The sequence below is a fragment of the Aquarana catesbeiana genome, linkage group LG04 (assembly GCF_042186555.1).
Source record: "Aquarana catesbeiana isolate 2022-GZ linkage group LG04, ASM4218655v1, whole genome shotgun sequence".
In the NCBI taxonomy this organism is placed as follows: Eukaryota; Metazoa; Chordata; class Amphibia; order Anura; family Ranidae; genus Aquarana; species Aquarana catesbeiana.
This window is the reverse complement of record NC_133327.1, coordinates 543,197,701-543,221,096: the sequence shown is the minus strand read 5'-3', so window position 1 is coordinate 543,221,096 and position 23,396 is coordinate 543,197,701. Positions and strand designations below refer to the sequence as shown.

The following is a 23,396-nucleotide window of genomic DNA, read 5'->3' as shown; positions in this document are numbered from 1 at the left end:
TTTAAAATATAACAAACCCAATTTGCGAGCGCTGTCCTTGAAATACAACTAAAACACCAGTGGTTTTACAAAAATAAGCTGCAAATGGACCCTGCTGCCCCTTTAAGTGTGAAAACACTTCCAATTTGAAAAGTCATTTTAAAAGACAGGTGCTAGTCTCTTGAAAATTTATAAACAGTCCCTACGACTTAAGTGACAAGTAATAAAATAAATCTTTGAGCCCTGGTATACATTGCAGCGATTTGGCATGCAATTTGACATGTGTCAAATCGCATGCCAAATCGGCAGCTATTGCCTGCAACGGCAATGTCCGAATCGGTGCGAAGCCGCATTTGCAGTGCCGCACTGATTTCCAAAAGTGGTTTCTGTACTACTTTTGGCGACTTTGGGGTGCAATTTCAATAGACATCTGTGCAGAAACCCACAGATATGTCTCTGAAATCCCCCCCCCCCCCCCCCCGAAGTCTGGACTGACATGCCGGAATTAAATCGTGGGAGTTTAGCTGAACTCGCACGATTTCATTCCCGCTGTCATTGTGAACCTAGGCTTAAAGTCCAATTTATATGTGTCGGAGATGAAGGTCCCAATCACTGTGATTTTGGCTTAATAGTAAAGTGATTCTTTCTTCTTTTAATTAAGTGCATCTCCAGGTGCCCAAATTAGGTGCACACTCACCAGATGGCTGCAGCCGACCAGCGGCCCACAAGCCAGGTGTAATTAGGTCCTGTATGTGTATCAGATCTTCTCCATGGAGATTCAAAACGCTCCCGGCTATATAGATGTCACTTCTGTAAAATATCTCATTCACTCCTGTGAGTAAACAAGAACCCAGAGATGGATCATTTGGCAGTACGATTTATTAAATGGTGGATACATTAACCACTTCAGACCCGGAAGAATATACCCACTTCCTGACCGGGCCATTTTTTGGGATACAGCACTGCGTATCTTTAACTGACAATTGCGCGGTCATGCGACACTGTACCCAAACAAAATTGACGTACTGAATATATCCTGATGTGGGATCTTTTGGACTCCTCCCAGAAACAAGTGGTTTCTGAGAGGAGTCCAAAAACGCAGATAAATGCTCATAAACTTGGCTCACAGGCGTATTTTAACATTTCTGATCCCGTTGATTTAAATTTAAAAAAAAAAAAGAAAAACGCTTAATAGCGCAAAAAAACGCTGAAAACGCTAAAAACCGAAAGCGTTGGAAAACCCACTGCAAAGCTACTGGCGTTTTTATAACATTTATTATAACGTCCAGTGTGCATGAGGCCTAAATGTTACTTGCACCACCACTGGTGATACCCCACTGACACCCGCTGTGGTTGTGCACGGCTATTGTCAAAAAGTCCCAGCCAGTGTCAGACAGTGTGTCCTGGACACAGCGGATGACAGATCCGTGTACCAGCCCACTGCCAACACCATGTGATCACTGTGGCCAATCACAGCAGATCATATGACAAGTGTACATACTAGAGGGCTTCCATTCATGCCATTCAATGTGTACTTCTCTGTGATTGGTCACAATGATCACATGGTACAGACAGGGCCAATCACAGCCCATCTCTACAATGTGATTAGCTGTGGCTAATCACAATAGTAAACACTAAATGAATAGATTTCATTCAGTAAAAATTGTTGTTTATACATTCACTGTTATAAGCAATCACAGTGTGCAAAAACAAAATCCTGATCACCTTCCCTGGGTAGTACACTGTTACTATGGTAAGTCTTTGTTGTTCTGGTCACAATATGCAAAAGAAAAAAAAGTAATAAAAAAGAAAACATTTATTTTTTTTAATTATTATAAATGTTTTTTTTACATACTGTCACCTGTCAGTGTCCCTGATCATAGCCACACCAGTTGTATGATAACGTAACGCTGTATTGCACTGGTGACAGTATATAAAAAAATGTGAAAAAAAGCTATTGAAAACTAGACCTGGGGTTTAGGTCCAAAGCTGGCCTTACCTGGAAGGAGCAAGCTGGTTCCAGGATGGAGCACCAAGAGAGAAACTCTACTACTGGGGTTGTCCTGGAAAGGTGTGTAAAGCTGGAGATTTGCAAAGATTGGTAGCTTGCCTGGAATAAAGCTTTCTGCTCACCAGCCAAGGTTCTACTAGATACAGGATGCCGGCCACTGCTTATACATTCATGTATAGCTGTGACTGGAGTCTGGGTTGTGCTATCGAATCTGGAAGCCTTCTCCCTCTTACCTTTTTCTGGAATGGTCCAAAATTCACTGAGTGACTGCCGCCCAATGTTTAATCACTTCTAAAACGGGCACTTTTACCCCCATCCTGCCCAGGCCAATTTTCAGCTTTCAGCGCTGTCACACTTTTTGAATGACCATTGTGCGGTCATGCAACACTGTACCCATATGAAATTTTTATGATTTTTTTTTCACACAAATAGAGCTTTCTTTATGGTGGTATTAATTCGTCGCTGTTTTTTTTAATTTGCTGCTAAATAAATGAAAAGAGACTGAAAATTTTGAAAAAAAAACCCCGTTTTTCTTCGTCTCGGTTATAAAATTTTGCAAATAAATAATCTTTCTTCATAAATTTGGCCCAAAATATATTCTGGTACATTTCTTTGGTGAAAATAACCCAAATCGGTGTATATTTTTTACTCTGTAGGAAAGTTAGAGTCCACAAACTATGGTGTGTGTATGTATATATATAGATAGATAGATAGATAGATAGATAGATAGATAGATAGATAGATAGATAGATAGATAGATAGATAGATAGATAGATTGATTCTGATGACCTCATTTCTTGAGGCCTGAAAATGCCCAAATGACCCCTTTTTGGAAAGTAAGCAGCCCAAGGTATTTAGTAAGAGGCATGGGGAGTTTTTTGAAGTTGTAATTTTTTGTCACAAATTTTTTGATAAATGAAGAAATAAAAAAAAAAATGTTGTTTCTATTTTATTTTTCTTACATACTGTCATCAATGCAGTACAGCGTCATCATATGACTGGCGACAATATGTTTTAAAACATTTTTTCAGGTTTTTTAATTTTTTTTATCTATTTTTTTTTTTTTTTACATTCTTTCATCAGAGTAGTTCCGTGTCACCATAGTGTAACTGTACAACTTGGGGGGTTGTGTTTGTTTTTTTTTTTTTTTTCATTTAGTTTGTTGTTTCAATGAAGATCATTGTAACAGCAATTTTTTCATCTGTTAAGAATTGGGTTAACCATTCATGACAGCTGTGATCACTGAAGATCTGTGATTAGCTGCCGCTAATCACATGGTACAGGGTGCTGTGATTGGCCCAGGTACAGTGTGATAACTGTGAGCCAATCACAGCATAGGTAACAGTTGTTATGAACAAATTCATTCTTAAACGCTTTATTGACATTGTGATCAGAGCACCGGAATCGGCAATCTGGGGGGGGGTTTGCTCCTAAACCCAGTGCAGGCACATGCCGATGATTGTGCATGCACCTGCTGACCTGCCGCAGTATATGTACTCTGGTGGGTCGGCAAGTGGTTCTAAAGGTAAAAGGTTCATTTTCTGCATTTAGATAAAAAGTCTTCTATTAGTGGCTTCCACTCCAGCGCCCCTAAACCCTCACCTGAACTTGATCTGGGTCCAGCGCTGTGCACGCCTGCAGCAGCTCTTCTCCTCTCTCCTGGCTTTCACAGGCTTGGCTGAGAGCAGCTATTTGCTCCCGCTGCTCTGAATCAAAACCTGTGAGTAAAGAGCGGGGGGGGGGGGGGGGGTCGGTGCCGAGCCAGACTGTGTGTCTGCATAGAAGCAAACAATCCGGCTTGGGATTGAGCACACATGAGTGCCCCATGGAAAGCACCTTCCTATGGGTACATTTGGTGGGGCAGGGAGAAACCAGAAGCTCTAGGGACCCTAGAAGAAGAGGATCGGGGCTCCTCTGAACAAAACCATTGCATAGAGCAGGTAAGTATAACATGTTTTTTTTTTTTTTTTTTTTAATTCAAGCTTTACAATCACTTTAACCTTTGACAAAAAAAACCCTGGAAACTGGTTTCTATGTCGAGCTGTGCCAGATTTTCCACTCTCCAGTTTCAGTAAATCAAACCCACAGTGTCCATCATGCAATTTAAATCAATTTAGAAATCTCCTATAAACACATACAAATGCATGAAGTGGCATGTATGTCATTGCCGGAGGGAATGAGGCCTTAGAGCCGGTTCACACGGGGGCGACTTGTCAGGCGACCTAGCCGCCTGACAAGTCGCCTCCCGTTCTGTACAATGGAACCGTTCTAATAGGAGTGACGCAAGTCGCTCCGACTTAGAAGAAAAGTTCCTGTACTCTTTTGGGGGCGACTTGCATAGACTTCTATACAGAAGTCGTCTTGCAAGTCGCCGCGGCAGTCGTGTGCAGGTCGCCTCGGTGAGGCGACCTGCAAGTCGTGCCGCTTCTAATGTGAACCGGCGCTTACAGAGTTGACCACTGTGTTGTTGCATGGAAAACTGTTCATACAGACAAACGAATGAATACGTCCATTAGTGGTTCTTTTTTTCAAATGGTAGTTCACCACCAAACCATATTTACAGACTGACTTACTTACTTTTAGGTAAGGTACGCAACAATTTTTAAAAGAAATGTTTTAAGTTCTGCTATGTGAATGGGTAACAAAAATAAAGTACGCGCTGTCCTAATTTGGCTGCAAAAGTGGTAATGCACTTTAAAGTAGAAGTTTGGGGTTTAAAAAAAAAACCCAAAAAAACAAGCATACATACCCACCTCCATGCAGCAGCACTGGTCTGATGCTGCAGCTTTCCCATGTCGACTTTAAGAAAGAAAACGGAGTGATCACATGACCGCTGATCACTCGGTTCTCGGTCAGCTGGGATCTGAGAGCAGTGACTGTAGATCACTGGCTCTCTGTTCTGCCCCTGTAGCGCTCACTGGAGCGCTGGGCTGGAGAGGGGGCGGGAGCAAATCTGCCAACAGCGGGCTTTATCTGATTCTGGGTCACAGGAGAGCACAAGTAAGTGCACTACTGTGACCCAGAAGAGAAGTATGGCCAAAAATACTTCTCTTTAAGCTGTTTCTGTGTTGGGTCTCCCAACTCTTTGCAGCCATCAGCATTGTAGCCTACTGATATCGCCTTTAATTATGCATACAAGGACTCCCAAAATGTCCTAAATGCCTTTATCTGGGAACTTTGCAAATGAAAGTGCAAGTCCATTCTTTATATGGGACGTTAGTAACTTTCTTCTTTTTTATGCATTTGATCATTGAGAAAGGAATGTATTTACACCTATGTACTAACCTCAGGCTGCAGTCCCTTCCAGAAGAAATGTGAAAGCCCTGGTCATTCTTGCTGCAGGGGGTTCTGAAATTCTTTTGTAAGATTTGAATTAAAGTGGTTGTAAACCCTCACATATACCCAGTGAAGTGAGTGGTCTCAGGTGGTATACAGAGATTAAATAAATCCTTCTACATAAAGTTGTACCTGTTTATCTACAGACTTCTGTCCCCTACATTCATTCAAAGTGCAGAATTTACACAGGATCTCTCGGCTCTGAAAAGCAGGGGGCAGAGAGCTGAAGTTACATCAATGAGGAGAGCTCTGAGAGCTGATTGGAAGGATGAGACACACCCCCCTTCACGCAGCACACAGGAACAGAGCCGAGGCTGTCAGTTACATGCTGTGCCCTTTCCCTGTCACCATTTTTCTCTTGGTGTCAGAAAAACCCATCATAAGTGTCTCATGCTTATAGCAGAGGAACAAGACAGTGGACAGAAATGATACTTAGTGCTCTGAAGTGAGACAAGTACACCCTATAGAGGGATATGCTTTGTTCATATTATTGCCTGAGGTTTACAACCACTTTAAGGTAAATTGAGTGGACTTTGATGTTGGCATGTTGGTAGTGTATGGCAATTAGCAGCTTACTGAATCTTTTTTTTCTAGTTCTGTGGAGATGCTATGCTATGTATTCTATGAAAAAAAATGTATTACCAGTTCAAGTTCTTCCTTTGAAAATCATTGAGCTTCCTGCAATATAGATAATTTGAGACTGATTGTTTTTTTTTTATTATTTACTACTATGTATGCCATTCATGTGTGAGAGTTTATAGACATGATTTTTCTCTTGCAGGATGTTGGCGGAGGATGGATTGAAGTAAAGAATAATCATGGTGCCAGAGGACTTGTACCAATAGACTATGTTGAGGTGAGGGATCTTGCCAGGACACTGAATTTTGCATTTCCCTACCTATAAACCCAATCACTAAATTTTTATATAAGCCCTAAAATGTTATTGTCATTTTAAAATTCACGTTTAATGTTTTTATTCTGCTTTCATTAAAATAATACCCGGTGATCCTGCCATGAAGGCCCTTGTTCAGGCGCTCTTGTTATAGAATGACAACGTCATATGCATCTCCCAGTTGTGGTCTTAAAGGAGTTTTTAAAAAAAAAAAAATAAATGCACATCTTTTTTGCAAGTAAAAATGTACATTTATTATTTTTATTGGGAGACTGCAAAGCATTGCACCCATGATCAGCAAACTCTGTGTAGCTGCAGCACTAACATGTTACACTCCGAATATGGGTGTAACACATTAGGAAAGGTGAACTACTCCTTTAAGGGTCCTTTTACACTGTTCTGTAGCAAAATCGCAGCAAAAACCCATTTTGCTGTGTTTCATATGCGTTTCTGGTGCATTTTTGGGTTGCCTGCACATGTGAAAAATGGACATGTGACACAAAAATGCAAACCACGGTGCATTTTTCCATTCATTTCAATTGGATGCTGCGTTTTTGGTGCGGTTTTCATCACTGCACCAAAGATGCAGCATGCAGGACTTTTCAAAACGCAGCGCATCCACGGCACAGTGTTGTGAAAAGTCCCATAGCAGAGTTCCAGGTTTTTTTTTGTTTATTAAAAGTCAGCAGCTACAAAAAGTATAGCTGCTGACTTTTAATAAACAGACACTCACCTGTCCCACAATCCAGCGATGCGGCCACACGGAGCCTCACTCCTCTCCCCCTCCTCTCCACGGTGCCTCCATTGAAACTGTGGGCACTCGGCCATGACAGCTTGCGGCTTCACGGCCGGGCACGCACTGTGCTCTCCCAGTGGACAGGCAATCTTCTGGAACACGTCACAGGTCCATGAAGTTTGCTGACAGGGAGGGGCCGCCTAGGGGAAGAGGCAGGGGGCGGAGTCGCCTAGGCGGCCCGTAATCGGAAGCAGGAAGTGGGGACAGGAAGTCCCACTCAAAACTAAGCACCCCCCCCCCCCACACACACACACCAAAATAAATGACATGCCAAATGGGTTGTTCTATAATGGTAAATTATGGTAATAGCAAGAAATATACAGCTACTGTACATTAAAAAAAAAACTAAAAATTTTTTTTTTACTATTTTGGGGCAGTATTGATGATAATAATAATAATAATAATAATAAAAAAAATCCAGAGATATTTGTTACCATTTACCACTAAAAAAGCCTAATTTCTCCTGAAAAAAAAACCAAAGTATAATCCACCTGGATGCACAAAGTAGTTGTAATGATATGTACAGCTTTACAAATACATGTTAAAGTTGCAAAATTGTGCTTAGGCATTAAGATTTGTTTTACTCACAGGGGTTAAGGACTAATAAGCTGCATTATATTGCATTTTGTTCTTGGGTTTAGACATCCTTTAACAGCTTCCTTGGAAAAACTCTCCCACTTCACACTTTCACTGCCTTCAGTACCTTTCTCAATATCTAAATAACAGCTTCAGCCAAGAATTCCTTGTCAAAAGAAGTTTATTGAGTATACAATATTATAAAGATACATAAAGTAAGTTTACAAGGCTCTATAAAGTAAGCTCATTGTTTTACAGTAGGGATTATATAGGTAAATATCATGAAATTTCAAATATTAAACATTGGGTTCACGTAAACCTAAATTAAAGATATATATCATTTCCTTAGTTACTTTTGTAGGTATTTAAATGATTTATACCTACTATACATATTGTTTACAAGTAGAGTGTATATAGGTCAAATAAATTCTGATAATGAGCTTTAATCATAAGGTGGAGAAAAGGAAAGAGAAAGAAGAAAAAGGGTTGAAAGGTAGATGTATGGTCCACAAGGTTGTCCCACTCGTCAGTTTATTATTCTTTTTAGTTCTCTTTGAAGCCTTAGAATGGGTGTCTCTGTAAGTCTTTTAATCTGTTACCATGGCAACAGGACAGAGTCATTGAAATTTGACAGGAACTGTTGTTTTATCCAAGGATGCCAAAGTTTTTCAAATTTTGGAATTTGATTTTGATCGATGGCTACCATCTTAGCATGGGACATTGTATTATTCATTCTGTGAATTGTTTCTGCTAGTATCAACGTAGGAGATTTCCATGCTTTGGCCACTGTTTGTTTTGCAGCCGTTGTTAGTTGGATCATAAGTTTGAATTGAGAGAGTGTTAACCATTCCGGTTTTAGATTAAGTAAAGTTATATATGGATCTGGTTGTATTATTTTTTTAAATATTTTAGATGCAATCACGAAGACTTCCTTCCAGAAGGTTTGGATTACTGGGCACGTCCACCATATGTGTAAATATGTGCCTATTTCTGGGCATCCTCGAAAACAAAGAGTTGAGGTATTAGGTGAATATTTTGCCACTCTAGCGGGTACAAGGTACCAGCGAGTTAGGACTTTATAATTTGTCTCCAGTGCTAAGATGTTGGGTGAGGATGACTTAGATGTGAGCCATATGTTAGACCAGTCCGTGTCTTCTAAAGTTCGTCCCAGGTCCTCCTCCCACCTCTGAACGTAAGAGGGTCTATTAAGATTTACTACTCCATATAATTGATTATAAAGTGATGAAATTGTACCTTTAGCAAATGGATCTTTTGTACAGATTGATTCAAAAATGGATAATTGGGATAATGGTGTATCCCCCTTTAGGACAGCCAAGACATCCATTCAATCAACTAAAATGCATGCTGGCATTGGGAACGCGGTTTTGTTCTCAATAAAATGGAGTTTCTTTTTGAATGTTTATGAGAAACAAACAGTATATGGCATAAATTTTGTTTAACTTTGCTCCTAATTTTATCAAATAAAATACATATGGGTGACGCCATTTAAACGATACATACATGTCATATAATAAAAGGGCATTTGTGAAAAGTGATGTTGTAAACCCATTTGAGGATCTGAACCATACTGTATAAATAAAATTAAATAAAAAATCCATCTTTAAAAATACCGGTAAATGATAATGAGTCTCTCAATTCTTGATTTGCTATTCATCACTATACCCTTATACATGTTATCTCTATTTCTTCCAGATAATATCTGATGGAGCTCCTTCCAACAATACAGCTCCAGATTTATCTTTCTTTGATTCACTTTCTGCCATCACTGCTCAGGCTGCCAGTGTCAACAATGGTGAACAGGTATGTCAGCAATGTGATTCCATTTATAGTACAGTGTTCCGCATAAATGCGTACACCCCAACCGATTTGGCAGAAAACCTTTACTTACTTTTCAGAATCAACATTTTCTATGGGACACTATACTACAAAACACTCCCACAAATGTGGGCCACTGATTGCAACTAAGATTTGTTAATTTGCACACACAAAAAAAGAGTATTTTTCCTAACAAATTCATTCAATGCCATGTTGCAAAAATAAATACACCCCAATGAAAGTCTTAGGAGCAAAGCTACATTTTAGACAACTGTAGCGGTACCACGTAGGGGCTGCTGGATATTGTGGTCCACCTGTCACCCTGCCCCAGCCCGACATTCACTTCCCAGTCACTCTTGAGACAATGAACAGTCCGTATGTTTGTTTTGTATTTTATTGATTTTGAACTTGGATAGGATAAGGAATATTATGCCCAGAATCAATAATGGAATCAATAATATGATCAGTTGGAACCTTTACACTTCTAGAGTTCCAGTCTCCTCCAGCACAACACTTATTTGTAGACTGTTCCTCTCTCTCCTGTACAATACTTGGTTCCTGGTACAGCTAGCACATCGTAGGCCCAATTCTGACTCTGTCAGGCCTTAGAAACTGTCATTTGCAGGCAGGAACCACAGGCCCTTTTAGTGTAGCAACAAAAATAAGAAAGTCTTTTTGTCACTCACCAGCCATCCTGGCTGCACTCCGGTGGATCCCTCCTGGAGACTTGTGCCCAGCAACACTGTCTTTCTTGGTCCCTCTCTGTGCCTCCTGTCCAGATCCTGCTTTGTTTCTCAGCAAGGCTCCGACTTGCACCCAAACCCCTCAGGCCCAAGGTCACCACCCCAGACTGGGGAGTGCCTCAAAGGCCCCCGACAACCTAGTGCTCCATCTCCAGCTTCTTCCACCTGACAACTCCTCTCCAGCTGGGCTGACCCTGGGTATATCAAGGAGGCCTGCCCCCTGCCAATCCTAGTTGGGGATTGGCCAGGGCTCCCTGAGATGCCCCAGACTGCTCCACCTCTCTTCCCATCCTTCTTTCTAGAATTCTCTCGAAGCAGAATGGAGGTAACCGAACGGTATTGCTTTCTGTGAGTCACCAGCCTACACTGAGCCACGCTCAGCCCACACAGATCAAAACAAACAGGCCTATCATACAGCTAGGCCTGATTAAATTTATCTGCACTCACAAAAAAAAAATCCTGCTGCTAGCACCTACCTAAAGTACACGACAAAATCCTAATTAACAATAATTCAACTATAGGTGAGTGTAATTATTTCTTAATCAGGTGTCCAGCAGATTTTAAAAGGGCGTTGCTTAACGAAAAAAAAAAACCTTCCCATTTCATGCTGTCAGCAATGGCACCACATGGAAGAGAAATGTCACAAGACCTGAGAGAGAAAATAATTTCTTTACACAAGAAAGGTGAAGGCTACAAGAAGATCAGCAAAGCTTTAGTGCCGGTTCACACTGGGGCGGCTTCAAAGTTGCCCCCAAGTAGTCAGAACGACTTGAATCGCTCCCATTAGAACGGTTCCATTGCACTGCATGGAGTGCGACTTGTAAGGCGGCTAAGTAGCCTGACAGTTCGCCCCAGTGTGAACCGGCACTTACTTATCAGTCAGAATACTGTAAAAGAAACGTCCAGGCCGTCCACGGAAGTTAACATATGAACAGGAGCGTTTTCCGATGAGAAGGGTTGAGGAAAATCGCCATGCAAGTTCCCTAAAGAAGTAGAAAGCCCAACTGGGGTGATTGTTTCCTGTGACACAATATGGCATACACTGCAGAGGAATGGCATGCATGGGTGTCGTCCTATGAACAAAAAAAAACATCTAGAATTTGCCAGGGCCCTTGCTGAAAAAGAAGAAGACTACTGGGACTCTGTACTCTGGAGTGATGAGACCAAGATAAATGTTTTTGGAACTGATGGCTTCAAAACTGTTCGGCGTCATAAAGGTTAAGAGTACAAAGAAAAATGCATGGTGCGTACAGTGAAACATGGTGGTGACCGTGTCCTTCTGTGGGGCTGCATGAGTGCTGCTGGTGTTAGGGAGCTGCATTTCATTGATGGTATGATGAATTCACAGATGTTCTGCTCTATATTGAAAGAGAAGATGCTATCATCACTCCGTGCCCTGGTCGTCGTGCACTTTTCCAACATGACAATAATCCAAAACACACATCTAAGGCCACTGTTGCATTTCGAAAGAAGAACAGGGTGAACGTGATTAAGTGGCCAAGTACTGTATGTCTCCTGATCTGAACCCAATCGAACACCTATGGGGAATTCTGAAGAGACAAGTTGAGCATCACTCTCCGTCTAGCATCAAGGTTCTAAAAGAGGTTGTTCTTGAAGAATGGAAAAAGATCGATGTTGCAATATGTCACCAACTTGTTCATTCAATGCATAGAGGACTTGGTACTGTCCTTACAAATCATGGAGGTCATAGAAAATACTAGATGTAATAGTTTTTGTTGTGGGGTGTATTCATTTTTGCATCAAGTAATTTGAGTTAAACTTAAGATTTTGTAATCTAAATTATATTATTAACCTTACTTTCATGTGGTGAGCTAAACAAATGTTCTATAAAACTCAGTTTTGTAAAAATTTTGAAAATTGTTTTTGTGTTCATTGATATATTGATTAAAGTCTTACTTTTCTAAAGGCGTGTGCTCGTTTATGCTGAGCACTGTAAGTTTTTTTGTAAGTATAAGGCCACATACGCACGGAACGTTCCCTAGACACTGGATGATGGTAAATGTTGTATCGTGTTTATTTTATATTTGTGTTCCATAGTTTTATTGGTTTTCAAAAAGGTATCAATACAAACATACAAAAAAAAACAAAAAAGAACACACCACATGTATCGTGTTTAGCTGCATTTTCCATTTTGCATTTATCTGCGTCCAGCTCTTGGGTGTTAATTCATTTCATTGGCCAGAATAATAAATTATTCTGGCCATTAAAATGAAAGCGCTAAAAGTGCCTAGCGTATTTGCCGCATCCAGCATTTTTCTGGCAAAACACTCCTCATCTGAACGCAATTCTTCTGTGTTCTGGAGAGGAGCATTTAACGCCTCTAAACACAGCTGCTCGTAAACTTTGGTAAACGTCTGTGTGCATGGACACATGGGGGTTGATTTACTAAAACTGGAGAGTGCAAAATCTGGTACAGCTCTGCATAGAAACCAATCGGCTTCCAGTTTTTTTTTTGTCAAAGCTTAATTGAACAAGCTGAAGTTACAAGCTGAGCTGCACCAGATTTTGCGCTCTCCAGTTTTAGTAAATCAATTCTATGAGCTCCCCCCATGTAATGTGCCCTATAATGTTCTCTGCTGCCCCCCTATGTAATGTGTCCTACTGTGTGCCCCCAACCTGTAATGTTCCCTGGTGTGCCCCATAATGTGCCCTGCTGCTCTCCATGTAGTGTGCCCTCCTGCCCTCCACACACACATATTGTGCCCTCCTGACCCCCTGTGCTATGACCTGCTGACTTATATACTTTGCCATGGTTCCCCCATGCTCTGCCCTGCTGCCCCCTGTGTTTGCTTGACATCCAATGCTCTGCCCTGCTGCCCCTGTGCACTTTTTATCTCAGGTTCAACCCAGAATTGAGGCATCCACGCAGTGCAAGCTGGGGGGTGGGGCTTTGTGTGGGTGTGGCTTGAGTGTGGGCGGGGACACGGGGCCCCATGATCTCCTGTTGCCCGGGGCCACATGAGTTGTCAGTCTGCCCCTGATAGAAACCAATCGGCTTCCACTTTTTTTTTTTGTCAAAGCTTAATTGAACAAGCTAAAGTTACAACCCAAGCTGCACCAGATTTTGCACTCTCCAGTTTTAGTAAATCAATTCTATGAGCTTTTATTGAGTTGTATTCAGGGGCTTTGGCAAAAAAACCCCAAAAAACTTCAAAAACGTGAGTTTAGGAGCAGCAGTGTGCATGAGGCCTAGGAGCCCTGATGCTACTTTGGGTTTGATTTGCTGTATACTGGTTTATCTATAGGCTGGACCAATCCTGGGAGCAATGTTGCCAGCGTGTCTAAAGCAGGTTAGAAGCAGATTCAGTAGCACAGTTCTAGTTACAAAAGCAAGGTAGAGAAGGCAGAGGTGCACACAAGACAGGTTAATAAAAAAGCAGGGGTGGACAACAGGCCTGGACACACAAGGTCAGATGAGCAGAGCCCCGTTGATGGAATTCACAAGGTTGGGCCAGCACAGGCTAAGCATAAACAGAGTGAGCCTAGACCATGCATCAGCATTGCTTGATGGAGGAGGAGCCTCTAAATAGCAGAAGCCAATGAGCAGACAAGACACAAGTAAGGCGAGGGTGCATAGACTAGTGCCAGGTACAAGCAGATGGAAAAGACCAGACTGATATGCAAACTGGCAGAAACACCTACAGGTAGAGGAAAACACAGAAAGGAACAGGCTATAGGAATGAATTTGCTCAGAGTTGCAAAAATATGGTCAGATTAATTACTGAAATATTTTTTTCAAAATGCAGATGCAATACTTTTAAACTAGTTAGATCTAATTTTGGAAGGTGAGTAAAGCACACTATGACAAACCCAGTATAATAAATGCATTGCAACTGTGGAAGAATGTACAAAGAACTTCCAACAACCCAAAAAGAGATAATAATGTTACTGGTACATCTTACCCCTGTTACCTCCCACCTTAGCAGAAAACATTTTTAAAATTTGAGTAAGATGGTGCAAAGTACCTGTATAGATGGGATCCACACGTCTACTCATTTTCTTGGAGGAGCTGCATGAAACTAGGTTCTTTCTTTTCATATCTGTGTACTGGGTCAAAATACAATGAATAGACCAAAAAATACTTTTGTCTCCCTCTCGACCCTTGAGCCCTTTAGTTCCTTATTACACCATTACAAATCTCCATGTATACAAAATCCATGTTACCATATTTGTCCAATGCAGTGAAAAGCCTAATCACCAAATACTAGAAATCTCATTCTCATTTCCAAAGACTGGTTAATGGCTATCAAGACTAAATATACTGTGTATGTTCAAGGGGATTAGGTTTGTGAGGAGTTTAGAATATTAGATATTTTACACTATGGCTGGTTGACTTAACCATGGTTGACCATGGGCTGGTTGACTTCTTCAAAGAAATACAATGGTCTATGAGTCCAGAACCTTTACACCCTATTCAGACTTGTGCGACTTGTCATGTGACTTTGGACATTAAAGTCGCATTACAAGTTGTACGCCATGTTTTCCAATGACAACCATTTATATATATATGCGACTTAAAGCCACAGAAACTTCAACTTGAGCGCCATAGACTTCACTGTTAACCCTCAAAAGTTGCATCAAAGTTGTACCTGAATGTTTTACATGCAACAGTGGTTTTGCACTGACATCCAAGTTGCATCAAATTTGCACTAAAGTGACACTGACTTTGGAGTCATACAAGTGTGAATGGCGCCTATTATGATAACTGTATAATTGTTGGCAGTGGCAGCTGGTGAAGTTTTAGGATGGGGGGGGGCACCAGACCCTACCCTTCCTTTTTGACCCCTCCCACTTCTCATAAGCCCAACCCCTTATAGAATCCACCAACTTCGTTCCCTGTATTCCACTTGCTTCCACCCATAGTGTCAGGAGTATACAGTTCAGCATCACAGGACAGAGTATACAGCCCCAGAATCACAGGACAGAGTATACAGCGCCAGAATCACAGGACAGAGTATACAGCTCAGCATCACAGGACAGGAGTATATAGCTCAGCCTCACAGATCAGGGTATATAGGTCAGCATTACAGATACAGTATATAGATCAGCATTACAGATAGGGTATATAGATCAGCAATACAGATAGGGTATATAGATCAGCAATACAGATACGGTATATAGATCAGTATTACAGATAGGGTATATAGATCAGGATTACAGATAGAGTATATAGATCAGCAATACAGATCAGTGTATATAGATCAGCAATACAGATCAGTGTATATAGATCAGCAATACAGATCAGTGTATATAGAGCAGCATCACAGATCAGGGTATATAGAGCAGCATCACAGATCAGGGTATATAGAGAGCAGCATCACAGATCATGGTATATAGAGCAGCATCACAGAAAGGGTATATGGATCAGCATCACAGAAAGGATATATAGATCAGCATCACAGATCAGTGTATATAGATTATCATTACAGATATGGCAGATAGGACTGACAGCACTGCCTATCCCCCCAGCGACACTGACCCCCCTGCGGGTCTCGCTGGCACACTGACAGCTCCCCCCCCCTCCTGCAGGAGGTCCGGCACTTACTGGGCTGTTGGGTCCTCTCCCCAGGCAGCAGTGGAGGAGTCCGATCCCCATGCTTCCTCCCCTGTGTGTCTCCTCTTCCACCAAAGCACTGGGCATCCAATAGGATCGCCTGGCGCTTTGGCCAATCGGGAAACAGGTCTCACTGACCTGCCTCCTGATTATCAGGGAGGTACTGTGGTGTGAAAATTCATTCGCTATGGTCACACAACAGGGTGGGATCAGGGTGCACTCTCTGTGCCCCTCCGAGCCCACCCTTTTTTGTAGCCTATTAGAGCCTCTGGCTCTAATAACGTGCTTTAAAAAAAAAAACCCTCCTGCTGCCCCCCGCTATAGGAGTCTGGCGTCCTGAAAGAGGCTGGGCACATGGATAGGGAGGCGGTGGCAGGGATGGGGAAGTGGCGCCCACAATGCATGGGCCGAAACTGATTGTTGGTATAGCAAATTATAGTGACTAACAGATACTACCGTAAAAGAAGAGGGCCTGTGTCAACAGGATTTGGGCTTGTGTCAATGTCATCTGTTTGAGACACTTCTGAGATAATTCAGAATTCGTTGACAGGAGTATTTGACCCACATATGACCTGCTTCAAGCAAGGTTTGTATTCTCATAGACTTGTTTTGGAATACAAAACCCATTTGAAGAGAACAAAAGCCCATCAATACATTCTCTAATGAACACCACCTTCTATGTTGTGTTTATGGCATTCTGTTTCCTTAGTCCTTGACTAAGAATAATCTTCTTCATTTATTTTTCTTTTTTCTTGAATCCCCATGTGGTAAAAAATAAATCCTGAGGACACTGATAACAACACATCTTTAACGGTGGGGTGGAACGTACTTTGCTTGGAAATATTTGCTCAATGAGATTATTTAAAAGATTACCTAGTTGTATTCATGCTGTTGGAGTAATTTAGGCACAGATAAATATATTCACTTCCTATATTTATTCAATCCTTTAGGCCAAAAGCACAAATGACCCTTGGTCAAGCTGGAATGCACCTAAACCACCTACATCTGACAGTGCAAATGATCCTTGGGGAGTAAACCAGAAAGATTCCACATCAAACAACTGGGATTCTGGACATGGACATCCACAGGCTTACCCAGGCCCAGGTAGGTTATGCAAGACTGGAAAAATATTAGTTGAAATGGGTCACACCGGTTTGATGTGTAGATTTCCCATATTTTCTGAACACGTGCCATTTTCTCTGCCATCCGCTGAATTATGTCAAGGTTTCATTCTATAAGTCTGATCTTACTAGGTGCCACATCCCATATATAGAATAGTCTACAGTTGGCTGAGATTAGGCACTTACACACAAAAAGTAAAAATGTATTAAAACCATAATATAAAATCAGCAGCTGATCAACTACAAAGATATATATATATATATATACAGAGACCATCCTCACATTACTGGCGGCTATTTTGTGGAATACTATGGATCATGGATACAAACATTGTGAACAAGCCTTTTTGGTTTTGGATCTACAGTGCTGTGAAAAAGTATTTGCCCCCTTCCTGATTTTTTTTTTTTTTTTTTTTTCATTTTTCTCACACTTAAATGCGATCAGATCATCAAATTATAATTATACACAAAGATAATCTGAGTAAATCCAAGATGCAGTTTTTTAATTATTATTTCATTTATTAAGGGAAAAAAGCAGTTCAAACCTGCCTGGCCCTATGTGAAAAAGTAATTGCCCCCTCCCATGCTGAATTATGAATGAACTGTGATTAACCACAATTTTTTGGAAAGCTGAGTTAAAGCGGGGGTCCACCTATCTATCGTTTTTTTTTTTTTGGAGTTCATTCACAAACTTTTCTTCTCATGATTATCTACTCACATGTTCTGTGTAATAAGTCCGCCTGTGTCCGATTTAGTTGTAAAGAATAACTTATAAAATTCACTGAAGGCGGTTTCCATCTTCATTGTGGGCATTTGAAGCTCACAAGCATGTATTTCCTGGATGCGGTGAATGCTGTGTTCCCAGCATTTACCGAGATGTTGTGATGACGCTGTTGCACAATGCATGCTGGGAAGCCTGAGACTAGCTCCCAGGGGACTGTGGGAGGTCTGGGAGAGGCTAGAAACACGCCTACTCCCATGGGAGGAAAACCAGGAAGTGCTAAGAAGATTAGAAAAAAAAAAGGTAATTACGGCGATTTAAATTTTTTTACACAGCATGTCAGCATCTAGGCAAGGAAGAGAATACATAGAGATAATGTTCAAAATTTGGGTGGAACCCCGCTTTAAATTTCACTTGCCACACCCAGGCCTGAAGCTGTCTGACAAAGTGAAGCACGCGAACAGATCACAAAAAGCCATGCATCATGCCACAATCTAAAAAAATTCAAGAACAGATTAGAAACAAAGTAATGTACATGTATCGGTTTAGGATGGGTTTTAAAGCCATTTCTAAGGCTTTGGAACACCAGTAAACCACGGGGAGAGCCATTATCCACACATAGAGATAACTTGGAACAGTGGTGAACCTTCCCAGGAGTGGCTGGCCTCCAAGAGCATGACGACGACTCATCCAGGAGGTCATAAAAGAACCCAGAACAACATCTAAAGAACTTCAGGCCTCACTTTCCTCAGGAAAGATCAGTGTTCATGATTCAACAATAAGAAAGAGACTGGGCAAAAATGGCATCCATGGGAGAGTTCCAAGGCCAAAGCCACTGCCGACCAAAAAGAACACAAAGGCTCATCTCACATTTACCAAAAACATCTTGTTTATCCCCAAGACTTTTAGGCAAATATTCTGTGGACCGATGAGACAAAAGTTTAACTTTTTGGAAGGTGTACGCCCCATTACATCTGGCATAAAATGAATACAGCATTTCATAACAAGAAGAGCATACCAACAGTCAGACATGGTGGGGGTAGCGTAATGGTCAGGGGAGGTTCAGGACCTGGACGACTTACCATAATTGATGGAACCATGAATTCTGAGTTCTAAAGGAGAAAGTCTGGCCATCAGTTTGTGACCTCAAGCTCAAGTACACTTGGGTTATGCAGCAGGACAGTGATCCGAAACACAACAGCAAGTCCACCTCCAAATGATTCAAACAAAGCAAAGTTTAGGTTTTGGAGTGGCCTAGTCAAAGCCCGGACTTAAATCCAATCGAGATGCTGTATTATGACCTTACACAGGCCGTTCATGTTGGAAAACCCCCCAATGTGACTGAATTAAAACAATTCTGCAAAGAAGAGTGGGCCAAAATTGCTCCACAGCAATGTGAAAGACTCATTGCCAGTTATCGCAAATGCTTGATTGCAGTTGTTGCCGCCAAGGGTGGCACAACCAGTTATTAGGTTTAGGGGGGCAATTACTTTTTCACATAAAGCCAGGCAGGTTTGGACAGCTTTTTTACCTTAATAAATGAAACAATCATTTAAAAACTGCATTTTGTATTTACTCAGGTTATCTTTGTGTAATAACAAAATGCGTTTGATGATCTGAGTCATTTAAATTTGAGAAATATGCAAAAAAAAAAAAAAAAAATCAGAAAGGGGGCAAATACATTTTTACAACAGTGTATATATAGAAGAGCGCATTAGCAAACCCATTAGATCTGTATTCTTTATTGTTTCCCTCCTTGGAGAGACATTTTGGGGATAACATCTCTTTACATGGAAAAAATCCATATATATTTGTATGTTGGAAATTGGGCTTGTTTCACCATCTAAAACCCCATCTAGTGGACAGTCATGTGGGGACCTATAGCACCCCCTTGTGCTCCCCTGGTTAAACACTTCCTTAGGACGTTGCTCTCCTTTAACACATTGCAGTATTCAGCTGTAAAGAAAGTTCTTTATGTACAAGTTATCGACCATCCGCCGATGAAGATTTTCTGAAAAAATTGAAACACATTGGGGTTTCATCTACTTACATGTGGTTGTTATCTGTGGATGATGCTCTGTGTGTGTATGTGTGTGTGTGTGTGTGTCTGTGTATATATGTGTATATATACCATTGTGGTTGATCAGCTGATGATTTTATAGGATGGTTTAAATAAATTTGTATTATTAAATTTGTACTTTTATAATAGTTTGTGTGTAAGTGCCAGAAAAGCCCCTAATCGCAGCCAACTGTACAATATGTCAAGGTTTTGTTAACGTTTTCTGGTTCTGTTCTGAACCTCGCTCCCCTTTTCGGCATGGAAAAGCCATTACTGTACTGGCGCACTTATCACCTTACCCAAATTCATTTGCTCTGTCCATCTTATGGGCTGAAATGTTTTCCATTTCTGGGAACATGAACTGAATCAGTGGGCAGTAGTACCGAAATGAATGAGTGCTTGCTTCCTAATACAGGATGTTTACAAGCTCTGTCATCATGGTGGCTTTCAAGGTGGAAAGCTATGGCTTTGTGTAGTCTTTCAACAAACAGCCCAGTGTCAGTGTTTGTCCTAGCTTAATAGAGGAGGTGTTCTGTTTGGCTGCACGTCTGTGTTGAACATGCTGACCTGGGAGCATCAGGCTATACAGAGTGGCCCAGACTAAGAGCTCTGGTAGGATTTAAATTGGTGCCACAGGGTCACTCATGACCAAGAACATTACGGTATGCATATACATTTACCTCCCCTGCAAAATTAAAGCTGACCTCCAGGGAAAATCTATTGGTACCCTTACAGAGGGGCTTCCACAGCACTGCAAGGGTCACATGCTCAGTTTTCTCTGAGCTATGATTAAAAAGTAGTTTTACTTACCTCATCCCAGGCTTCTTCCTCTCTATGTGACTAATTCTTCAAAGCATCTTCCTTTCACTGTGCCCTTGGTTATAGGCACTCTGACCCCATCACAGACTTCTGGTCCTGCATTTTAAGTGAGGGTGCCAAGGGTCTGCCCACAACCCAGAGTACCGAAGAGAGAAGGAGTGTGCCAGCTGCCAGGGAGGTATGGGATGAGGTAATGGTAAGCCTAGACAAAAAATTGTGTTTAGCCCTTGCAGAGCTAGAGAAGCCTCACCGCAAAGATAACTTAAGATTTTGCCTGAGTTCAACTTTAATTTATATACTGACCGTTCATCCAGTGTTGCCAACCTACCAGATTGAGATTACTGACACAACACCCAAAATTTACCGGCATTTCCAAAAGTTACGAAATTACCGTTTTAAGTGCAAATTTCAGTATTTAGGCTACAAACAAGTACAATATGCAATTAACAATGTGATTTAAAGCAGATATTAGGGCACAAAACATACTTTCAGTATAGTAAGTAAGTAGCTCAGGGATAGGACTCAGGAGGGCAAGAAATGAGAATGGGCAGGCACACACACATAAAATTGACTCTCACTGTGGCACTGACAGCAGTGTGCAACAGATCAGATGATGATGACACCTCACCAACACAACATGTCCCTTCCAGAGTCACAGTGACAGTCTCTCTCAATGCCAGGTGGTCCTTTCAGTCCATTCATTTTCAAACACTACTGATAGTCCCGCTCCCGGCTTGCCTTGCTCCCATCCCGCAGACCCACACACAAGGTTACGGCTGCTCCGCTCGGCTCCCCTGAACCATGACATCACTCTCAGGCACCACCTCCGCCAGACCTGCCACCCGCCGGCACCACCCAAACACGCCGTATCAGCAGATACTCAGATGGTCATGGCCGGCAAGCTGAGCGTCACAGCCATATTTTTTACTGCCAACCTTTTCCTGTCACTGGCGTTTACAAGCAGGAGAAAAGTGGCCATTTTTTACTGGCTGCCAGTAAAAATACTGACGGTTAGCAACACTGCCTTCACCCCAACTTTAGACAAAAAACTTTGTTCCCACTTTGGAGTGAGTAGGAAACGGTGAGAACCTCGTTCAGGTTTCTATGTTGCCCATGACACCATTATAAAGAGTTCTCCTCACTTCCTGGCCTAGTGAAAAGAGGTCGGAGTGACATTAAACTGGCGCTAAAGCCAATCAGCTACCACAACTGTTCATTTTGAATCGTGAAGATGTCCCCATTCCCTTTCTTCTATTCTTTATCCCATGCTTTACTGCATACATTTTTTTTAATAAAAAATTTAATGAGGAACTACAGTGCATCTGAGCACCACAAACACTATTTAACCACTTCAGCCAGGAAAGTTTTTACCCCCTTACTGACCAGGCCATTTTTTGCTATACGACACTGCGTTACTTTTACTGACAATTGCGCGATCGTGCGACACTGTACCCAAATAAAACTTGTGTCCTTTTTTTCTCCACAAATGGTGGTTATTCAATAATTTTTTTGCGCTATAAACAAAAAAAAAGCGACAAAAATCAATATTTTGTACTTTCTGCTATAAAACACATACAATAAAAAAATATAAGAAATCAAATTTCCTCATCAATTTAGGCCAATATGTTTTCTGCTACATATTTTTGGTAAAAAAAAAATCCCAATAAGCGTATATTGATTGGTTTGCGCAAAAGTTATCACGTCTACAAACTATGGGATATTTTTATGGCATGTTTATTTTATTTTTTTGCTAGTAATGGTGGCGATCAACGATTATTAGCAGGACTGAGATATTGCGGCGGACAAATCGGACACCTGACAAAACTGACACTTTTGACACTTTTTTGGGAACCAGTGACATTATTACAGTGATCCAGTGTTTCTCAACTCTAGTCCTCAAGGTGCCCCAAGAGGTCATTTTTTCAGGATTTCCCTCAGATGAAACGGCTGTGGTAATTACTAAGGCAGTGAAACTGATCAAATCACCTGTGCAAAATAATGGAAGGCCTGAAAACATGACCTGTTGGGGCGCCTTGAGAACTGGAGTGATCAGTGCTAAAAATATGCACTGTTACTGTACTAATGACACTGGCAGGGAAGGGGTTAACATCAGGGCCGATCAAAGAGGTTATGTGTGTCCCTAGGGGGTGCTTGCTAACTGTGTCGAGGATTGTCTGACTGGATAAAGACAGAGATCCATGTTCCTGCTTAGTAGGAACACAAGATCTCCATCTTCTTCCCTGTCAGAACAGCGATCTGCCTTGTTTACATAGGCAGATCGCTGTTCTGCCTCACTCGGAAACGATCGCAGGTGGCTGGCGGACATCGATGTCCACGAGACCCACTGATTAGCTCTGCCCAATAAGTCCCTAGTGTATATTGCACAAAACGATGTACAGGTATGTCGTTTCGCATAATAGAGCTGACCTGCCACAGTACATCTTCGGTAGGCGGTCAGCAAGTGGTTAATTCATTTTTATTATTCAAAGCAAAATCACCTATCCATTCATGTCTCCATGCTTTATTATGCTGAGAAATCACTTAAAAAAACACCCCCTAGCATTTCTGGTAGTGGCCATCTTAAGCAAGGGTAAATGAATGATTCATGTACGATTTACTTCCTGCAATCTATCTGCCCTTAGCTCAGGCAAGAGAGTGTGATTAGCTAAGAAAACCCCTCCTCCCTTCCTGAAGACTCCTGGGATGTGTGACATCATGTGCCTAGACATGGAAACCAGGAAGTAACTGAAGAAATAAAAAAAAAAGCATTTAATACAAGTAAATATGATATGCTTTCCCATCTATTTACTAATGCTAGCAGCATGAGTATTAAAAATAGTCAATGTTGATTGAGAGAGTGAAGTTCCACTTTAAGTAAAAAAAAGAACACTCAAACAGTACCTGCATCTGATTTAATGGAGGCACTGTTTTC

General features: G+C 41.4%; 1 protein-coding gene across 1 annotated transcript in view; it reads left to right on the top strand.

Annotated features, from left to right (window-relative positions):
* The window catches only part of SNX9 (sorting nexin 9), a 232,665-nt gene that overhangs the window by 73,953 nt on the left and 135,316 nt on the right, over nucleotides 1–23,396 (top strand). Inside the window, exons 3-5 of the mRNA XM_073627898.1 lie at nucleotides 6,108–6,182; nucleotides 9,304–9,411; nucleotides 16,695–16,848. Coding sequence (XP_073483999.1) covers nucleotides 6,108–6,182; nucleotides 9,304–9,411; nucleotides 16,695–16,848 — 337 coding nt within the window. The remainder of the gene's footprint in view (nucleotides 1–6,107; nucleotides 6,183–9,303; nucleotides 9,412–16,694; nucleotides 16,849–23,396) is intronic.